This window comes from Podospora anserina, chromosome 6, assembly GCF_000226545.1.
Source record: "Podospora anserina S mat+ genomic DNA chromosome 6, supercontig 2".
NCBI lineage: Eukaryota > Fungi > Ascomycota > Sordariomycetes > Sordariales > Podosporaceae > Podospora > Podospora anserina.
The window spans coordinates 600,868-609,855 of record NW_001914857.1 but is presented as its reverse complement, the minus strand read 5'-3'; the positions used below and the strand labels follow the sequence as shown (position 1 = coordinate 609,855).

At 53.6% G+C, this 8,988-nt stretch overlaps 2 protein-coding genes across 2 annotated transcripts, besides 1 other annotated feature; one reads left to right on the top strand and one right to left on the bottom strand.

Annotated features, from left to right (window-relative positions):
* Window positions 1-485: 485 nt before the first annotated feature.
* Window positions 486-3,910, bottom strand: PODANS_6_5250 (uncharacterized protein; the record flags this gene model as incomplete). The annotated part of the gene is made up of 4 exons (XM_001909986.1): window positions 486-1,194; window positions 1,254-2,712; window positions 2,775-2,839; window positions 2,907-3,910. 4 exons carry the CDS (start codon window positions 3,908-3,910, stop codon window positions 486-488), a joined length of 3,237 nt encoding a protein of 1,078 aa, XP_001910021.1.
* A 788-nt stretch (window positions 3,911-4,698) lies between these two features.
* On the top strand, window positions 4,699-7,821 carry PODANS_6_5240 (uncharacterized protein; the record flags this gene model as incomplete). Its single annotated transcript, XM_001909985.1, has 1 exon — window positions 4,699-7,821. One exon carries the CDS (start codon window positions 4,699-4,701, stop codon window positions 7,819-7,821), a length of 3,123 nt encoding a protein of 1,040 aa, XP_001910020.1.
* Window positions 7,822-8,394: 573 nt separating this feature from the next.
* Window positions 8,395-8,487, bottom strand: a tRNA (tRNA-Ile).
* Window positions 8,488-8,988: the final 501 nt, after the last annotated feature.

The following is an 8,988-nucleotide window of genomic DNA, read 5'->3' as shown; positions in this document are numbered from 1 at the left end:
ATTCTCACCACACGGCAAGTGAGGGGCTTCATTTCACTATCCCAAGCCTCCGCGCAGATCATCAATTCCTTTGTTCGACTGACGATCGATGCCTCGAGAAAAACAATATTCTGTACCGCATGAATTACTTTCCTATTTCATCCAACCCCCCGAAATAGCAAATATGCCGGTATCCCAAAACACCAAATCAAACAAGACTAATGAAACCCGCTAGTTATAATTCTCTAGAAATTATCAAATCTCCCCTGACGTCGTAATGCAATAGTTGTTCAAATTATATCCACAAGCTACTACAAGAGCATAACTCCATTATCACCCATGATGAAATGTCCCACAATGTGTTTGCATGCATGTGATCAAACCGTATAGCACACCAAACAATCGCCACGATACAAATCATAGCCCTACCCACACACAAGTTATACAACCCCAACTGCCAAGTGCCAACTCCCACTCATCTGCTCATAACACAACACCTTCCCCCTTTACCTCCGATAATCCCTATTATCCCTATAACCACCACCGCCACCACCCCGTCCCCCATCCCGTCTCCTGTCTTGTCCTCCCTGAGGAGGCCGATACATATCATGCTGTCCCTGAGGCCGATACTGATCATGCTGCCGACCCTGCTGATAACCCCCTTGACCTTGTCCCCCATACCCACCACCACCACCATAAGCCCCCGGCGGCGGCACCGGCGGCATGGCATACCTGTTCGGCGGCGGCGGTTGGTGATACCCCTGCTGATAAGGCGGCACATACCCCGGCGGCGCCGGCGGCGGACCACCCTGCCCAAACCCGGGAAACCCAGGAGGGACCGGCGGCTGCCAGCCCGGAGGAGGAACAGGAGGGAACTGTTGTTGCCCACCACCATATCCACCCCCATTACCATACCCATTCCCATACCCCTGAGACTGGTTGTTGTTATTGCTGTTGCCGCGGTAGTGATTGTTATACCCACCACCACCGCCGCCGCCACGGTTGTTACCTCCAGGACCATAGTTGATACGTCCGCCTCTGCCGCCACCACCATTTCCATGAAAGGGCACACCACCATAGCCCCGTCCAGAGTTGCGGCCCTTGCCCTTGAGAATCTCAATGTCGCTCCTGTCGAGAACGGGAGGAGGTAGCTTCACGCCGCGGAGGAGTATCGATTTGTGGATGTGAGAGCTGGAGGGAAGTTCATAGTGAACACTAAAAAAAACACTGTCAGCCATGGCCACACACATATATCAATCGATAAAACAACATACCTCAACGTCCGATCAAAGTCCACATCCGGAAACGTATGCCTTTCCAAAGGATACCTCAGCTCCCCATGAGGCACATACCCCTCAATCTTCTCAATCTTCCCCGACAACCCCTCGCTCAACGCACTATCAATCTCCACCTTATCCCCCACCGGCTTCTTGCTGTAAAACTTCTGCGTAATATCATCGTAAACCGGGTGCGCGTCCGAAATAATCAACACCTCCTTCCCGGGCTCATTCCTCGCCCTATCCTCCTCACTCAGCAGCTTCTGCTTCGGCTCCATCGCTTTCAGCAACCGCGGCATCTCAATAAACGGCAACAACGCAATCCCCTGCCACGACATCTTCTTCCCGTTCAAATCGATGTCAAACTCCTCCGGGTAAAAGTCGATAATCTCGCTATCCTCATTGGTCATGAGATCATGAAAGACCTCAGGGATGGCATGTCTCGACGCGGCAGGAAGCACACTCATCAGCTGCTCAAACGGACGGGATATCCTCCCCTTGTCAAAGTTGATCGTCATCTTGCCCAGGTCGACAAAATCCGCCGCAAAGGGCGCGTAATGGTAAGGGTAGAACCATTCCCAAGACGGGCAGCCCTGGAAGTAGTACATCAGCACCCAGGCGAGACCCTCCACATAGGCGCGCGCAACCTTGTGCCTGAACTCAATGTCCTTGGGGTCGACCTTGAACTTTTGCTCATAGTACCGGTCGGCGTAGCCCTCTTCCCAGAGCCTGACCGTGTCGACGGCTTCCTCTTCGCCCGAGGCTGGAGTCTCAGCACCCGAGCTCGCAGCGGGACTGTTGGCATCAGCTTCGGTGATGAGCTCGGCCTTGCGCTTGCCGAGAGCAGACGGGGGCGACTTTGGTTGAGCCTCTTCCGCAACGGGCTCCTTGGCTTCCTCGGCGGCGGGGGCTGGGGCCTCTTCCTTGGGCTTGTTCATAAGGCTCTGTATCTGGCTCTTGAGGACACTGGCAGCGCTCTTGTTGGCCACATTGGCCTGATCAACCGCCTGGCGGTTCACCACCATATCATGCGTGATGCTATGCGCAGCCGGCTTCTGAATGTTAGACACAGATATCAAGTTCATGCTCGCTGCAGCAAAGGTCTCCGGCGGCGGTTGCCCCCGCTTGCGGTATGATGGCGAGTCCTGCTGCCCCTGGCCATTACGTTGCTGCTGCTTTTCTTGCTGAAGCTTCCGCCTCTTGAAACCAGCCTCTCTCCGGTCTTCGGTCTCTTTTCTTCTCCGGAAAATGGCATCTTCTTGCTTGGCAAGGCCAGCCATGATAAGCTGGGCCCGCTCAAGGTCGACATGACCATCTTTGGTCAAGTAACCGCCCATAGAAGGTAGGTTGTCCTTCCAAATGGCGACGAGCGTATCGATACCATTCTCTCGGATTTCCAAAGCAGGCAGGTGAGGGAGGAAATCGTTTCCGACGAAGAAGCACATGAACACCCAGTCTGGTCATTTGGTCAGCAAAGGGTGGGATCCTGGATAGTATGTTTTCCGGGGTACCACTCACCGTCAATAGCGCGCTCGAGGTCAAAAGCAAACGGAAGGCCGGGAACGTTGAGTTCCACCGCGAGGCTGTTGAACGTGTGTCAGTATATCGGTTCAGAGTTGTTTGAAGACATATCACGGCCTGTTGACGTACTATTCGCGGAAAATGTTGACGTGGAGCCAAATAAAAGGCTTCAGAGGGGCAGCCCTGTCCTTTTCGCCAAATTCGCCCTCCTTTTCCTTGGCCTCTCCCCGGCAGTTCGCGGCATCATGTCCCTTTTGGCCGCAGAGCTTGCATAATCTAGGTCTGGCGTCCTGGGCAAAAACATCTTCACGGAGAACGCGGAAATGAGGCTCATGAGTGGCAAGACCCAACATGATCAAATCAGCATCAAGGCCATAGATGACATGGCGAGTATTGGGGTCGTGGCCTGGCGAGTTGCGCTGCGATCGAACATACTCCATGATCTTATGCTCACCCTCGCCAGGAATGGTGGCATCCGAGATGATGACCTTGATTTTGGCCCACGCAGGATCTGTGTTAAGCTTATACGAGCACCAGTAACGCAAAGAAGCTGCGAGGATGTCCATGAAAGGTGTGCCAGGAGTAATTGAATTGGAATCGAATGCCTTTTGAACAACCTCCTCGACGGGCTGGACCTGCACAGTGCTCTTCTTGTCTTTCTGGAGCATCTTGAGCAGCTTCTCCTTGTCCTCCTCTTTCTCTTTGGCATCTCGGGCGGCGCGGAAACGACGGGATCGCTGCTGGTTCATCTTGGCTCTGGGAGCGACACCATCTGATCGAGTTAGCTTTTGCCTCTGATAATCAAGGGAAGGGTTCGACATACCGACAGCGATCATCAAAAGCTTGCGCGGCCGCACCATGTTCACAACACGGTCCGTGTACTTGAAAATTTCAACCATCATCTCCTCCTCATCCTTGGGCGCGGGCCTGTCCTCGGGGTGAGAGCAGGGATGGACGATACCGTTCATGTCGAGGTACAAGTTGTCAAACTCCTCGCCGTTGGGGTTCGGCTTGGTGGTGTCAACCGGGATGACGGCACCATCGTCCATGGTAATCGGGGTGTCCTCGATCACCGGGGAGATGATCTTGGGATATTTGGTGGAAAGCCACCTGAAGGCGGCGGGAATACCCATCTTGACGCGGTGTTCGAGTACAAATTTCAGCCCGGACAGGCTAGGCAGTTTGTTTGTTGCGATTCAGGGACAAGCGCACCTAATTGCATCAGCGTCGCGTGTCAATCGCCTTGTCGGGAGTTGATTGGCGACTTCCAGCTGTGTGTGGAAAAGTCGTGGTTGATGGGTCAAATCCCCGTCGTTGTTGTAGGATTTGGATGGTGAAGAGTAGAGAAAGAAGGCCGTGTACCTTTTTGGCCTTGTCGCTGTGGTTGCAGAAAATTGAGGATGGCCAAGTACAGTGTGCGTCTAGCTGATTGAGGTTGTTTACACTGTGAGCCGCAGCCAGATAACTGGAAAGCTACAGTGAGGCGCGCACTGTATCTGCATTGGCCCAGACCTTTTGCGTTGCAGGCCCACTTTATTTTGAGCTTGGCGTTGGACATCCCACGCCGCAGCTGTCATCAAGCCAGTTGCCGCTGCAGCACAGAAGGGTCCCCTAGCCCAAGCTCCCCGCCGGCTATTAGGTACACCTGTCCCTTCACCAGGCCTTGAACCTTGAACTTGAGCACTATCCCATGACGAAGCTCTATACCAGACTTGACGACGATATTTCCACTTTCAGTTTGTTTTGAAGACCAGCTGCCAGCCTGTCTCGTCCAGTGCCGCCCCTCGATTCCAGCCCTCTAGCAGACCGAGACACGTCTTCCGAAGCAGACAGCCAAGTTCGAATTCGAGATACGAGCCTCCATGGCAGCTAACAGGCCACAACCTTTCCTCCCCCGACACCCATAGAAAACACCATAACCATGCTGTCGACATTGACCACCGCTCCGGCCAAGCAGTCGGTGAGCGAGACCATCCCCATCCTCAGCGGCCGCCTCAGCACAGCAACACTCCTCGAGGACCGCCGCGCCGCCATCCTTGGTCTGCGTAGCTTCGCCAAACAGTACCCCGCCTCTGTAGCATCCGGTGCTCTACGAAGTCTGATAGGAAGTCTGGATCGGGATGGGGAGGATGTCGACACAGTCAAGGTGGTGCTCGAGACGTTGCTGTATCTCTTCGAGCCGGACCCGGACAGCCCCGAGGCCTCACCAGAGATTGCCATGTGGGTTGCAGATGAGTTTACCATGCGCCATGAGAACATTGGGTTACTGCTGGGATTTTTGGACAGGGAGAGACTCGACTTTTACTCGAGGTTGTATTCGTTACAACTACTTGCAGCCGTCCTGTCAGCACGCCCAGAGAGGACCGAGGAGTGCATAGTGAATGCCGAGGATGGCATTGCCCGGATTGTAGCCGCCTTGGACGAGCAAAGGGAGCCTATCCGGGACGCTGCGGTTGGCCTGCTCACGGATCTCACACCAATATCCACGGTTATTCAAGGCCTCGTGGCTTTTGAAAACGTCTTTGGGAGGGTATTTGGCATCGTCAGGACAGAAGGCGGTCTTGCTGGTGGGGCAGAAGTGGTGGTCAACTGTCTGATCTTGATGGCCAACTTGCTCCGGCTTAACCCAACAAATCAGGCCATGTTCAGGGATATGGGTTACCTGGCAGAAGCCAGCCGTCTATTGAAAGACGCATATGGAGGGCCACAGGAGTTGGAGGAGCTCCCGCCAAGGATTGAGGAGCTGCGAAACAGGAGTGTTTTTGCTCTTCTTGCTGTTATCCGGTTGTTCCTTGTCCCTGGAGCCTCGGTGACGCCCCAAAACCAGGAGGCCTTTCTGGGTGACCTTTTGCAGCCAGAGCGAGGTCGCGGTGGGCGCACCAGCCGTGCCAGGGGAGATCCAATTCTTGTGGAAACCCTCCAAATTGCCTTCTCGCCGGTTGCCGAGATATCGATCAAGTCTGAAGCTCTACTAGCATGCGCCGACATGATCAGAGGACACGCACCAGCACAGGAAGTATTTGCCGGCATTCAGGTACCATCACCATTAGCTGATCTAGCAGCAGCCAACGGGCAAGGACCTCAGGCAAACGGCGGGATTCCAAGAGTCTATGTTATCGACGGTCTTCTTGATCTTGTTCTTGCTGTAAACTCACTACAGGCCTTTGATTTACGGTTGGCCGGCTGTGTCTGCCTCAAAGCCTACTTCTACGAGCATGCTCAGGTTCGCATGCATTTCCTTGATCATGCGATCCGGGCACACCAGGCTAACGCAGACCAACTCACCAATGTCCTGACCATATTGCTTCAGCCAACAACCGAGTCTCTTACTGGAGACCCCTACAAATACTGGTTCGCTGCGGTGTTGATGCTGCACCTCCTCCGCAACAACCCGGAGGCCAAGTCACTGGCCAGGGGCGTGACGGAAGGTGACGAAGCCAATGGAGAAGAGGTTGTGACGAGCATCCAGACTATTGCGGCGCATCTGCTCAGCTGTGTTGCCAAGTCTGAAGACCCTCGGGTCATTGTTGGCTATCTCATGCTGCTCTTGTGCTGGTTATTCGAGGATCTTCCGGGCGTCAACGACTTCCTGGACGAGTTCACCAACCTCCAGGGGCTCATTCAAGCAGCCATCGAAAACCCACACGGCGATGTCACTGTGCAAGGTCTCAGCGCGATGCTTGCCGGTGTTATCTACGAGTTTTCCACCAAGGACTCACCAGTACCACGAGCCACAGTGCGGGAGATGATCATGACACGCATGGGCCGTGATCGATATGTCGACAAACTGTCCAAACTTCGCTCCCACCCCCTGATGCGCGACTACGAAGTCTTGCCGCAAAAACTAGAGCCTGGCTTGGACCAGAAGCTACCGGATGTTTTCTTTGACGACGCTTTTGTCGAGTTCTTCAAGGATAACTACAGTCGGATCCTCCGCGCTATCGACCGTGAGCCAGACGCAGAGGTTTCGGTTGTCATCAACGGGGTTGAAGAAGGGGTTTCGAGAAAACTTGTCGATGAGCTCCGAGAGGAGATCGCCCAAAAAGAAACAGAGCTCCGAGATCTTCTTGCTGACAGGGAGGCGTTATCGAAGCAACTATCCCAGGAACAGGCCGCCCACGCCCAAACCAAAACACTTCAGTCAACCGACCTCGCCCGCACGAATGAGACGCTGACTGCCTTGCGGGCTCAGTTGGCAACGAAAGACCGTGCTATTCAGGCGGCGGAGGCCCAAACAGCAAACGTCATGAAACAACTCACAGCTGAACAATCCGAGCACCAGCGCGCCCGAGCTGATCTCGCTCGGGCAACTGAAACAGCCAACACCCTCCGCACGCAGTTGGCAGACAAAGACAAGACCATCGCCACAGCCGAGACGCAACTTACTACCCTACGACAGCAACTCGCGGCCGCGCAGGGGAGCGCCCAACAAGCCTCGGCGGAGATTTCGCGGCTCAAGGCGGCGAATGATGCTCTTCAGCGTACTCATGGGGATGAGATACGCAGGGTATTGGCTGAGCATGAAGCTACGGAAGAGAACCTACAGCGTCAGCTCGCTGCTGCTAGCAAGACTTCGCAGGAGGAGACTGAGCGGATCAGGCGGGAGTTGGAGGCGGGGAGGAAATCGGCTGAGCAGGAGGCGGAGAGGGTTAAGAGGAGGTTGGAGGGGGAGCAGGCTGATTTGAAGGCTACGATCAGTAGGCTTGAGGTTGATTTGATGAAGGCGCAGGCGGAGGGGGGGAAGAAAGTTGGGGAGCTGGAGGGGAGGTTGAAGAAGGAGGGGGAGATGAGGGAAAAGGCGGAAAGGAGGGTTAGGGAGGTGGAGGAGGGGGGGAAGAAGGAGAGGGAGGAAAAGGACAAGGAGTTGAAGAAGGCTAGGGGGTTGGTGGAGGAGAAGGAAAAGGAGAGGAAGGCGGCGCAGGGGGAGCTGGATGATTTGTTGATGGTTTTTGGGGATTTGGAGGAGAAGGTTAATAAGTACAAGGTGAGTTTGTTTGGCTGGTTGAGGAATATGAGGGGGGGGGTTACTAATTTGCTTTTGTAGGAACGGCTCAAGGCTCTGGGTGAGACGATATCGGATGATGAGGACGATGATGATGAAGAGGAGGATGAGGAGGATGAGGATGACGATGATGAGGATGAAGACGAGGAGGAAGAGGAGGAGGAGGAGAAGGGCAAGAAGAAGTGAGAACTTCGACCCCCAGTCAAAGCATGGTAGGGCTGTAGATATGTCACAACAACCAAAAGACTTCAAAATACACTACATGATTTTAAAACAGCGGCGACGAACCCGGTTTCACGGTGGTAGGTGATCGCTCTGAGGCTCTTAACTACTCACAGCACCAAGTTGCGTCGGATCTCACGGTCTTACTGAGAGAGACGCGGTCCTGTGCACTCATGACGGATGCTGTCTAGGACTGGACGCTTGCTCATAGTAATCATCATGGAATCACTAAAGCATCCCTAAAAATGGGGCCTCTACCTAGCTTGAGCAGCTTTGGCGAGCTGGAAGTTGGTTTGCACAAGCATAAAGGGTCAGCAAAACAAACAAAAAAATACAAGCGGATTGCAAAAGCGGAAAGGACAACATGTTCATTCGAAGCCAAAAATTGAGTGTTGCCCAATAACAGGATTGAACTGTTGACCTTCGCATTACTGAGTACTGTTTCCAGTATTAGTACGACGCTCTAACCAGCTGAGCTAATCGGGCTTACGGGATTGATGTAGGAGTTGCTGGGAAATGACTCCCAAGGCCGGCTCTGCTGCCAGCAACCGAGATGGCTCAATGATAACAGGCTCATCAGCGTGCAAAGTCCTTGTCTTTTCTTTCTAAATCTAATTCTCAGGTAATTGTACGTAAAACTCTAAGCGGATCAAGCCTTGCAGCGTCAATGTTAAGGCAGCGAGTCAAGCCAACTGTTTTTCCTCACAAAACTTGGCATCACCTAACAGTGGGTCCGAGCGCACAAAAGCAGGTCTTATAAGAACTTGTGTTTGCGACTTACAAGCTCACAATTCATACTCTCTGTCACCTTTCAACCTTTGATCAGATAATTGAGGCCTAGGATAGCTCAAGATGACAGACACAGTGATAACTCAACATCTCAAGGCGCAAGCCGTGGACCGGCCACCCAAAAAGAAGGAGAGTCCCATCTCACTGGCCATCACGCCCTGGCTCAACTCACTACCATCAACTCTCCTGGATTTCTTT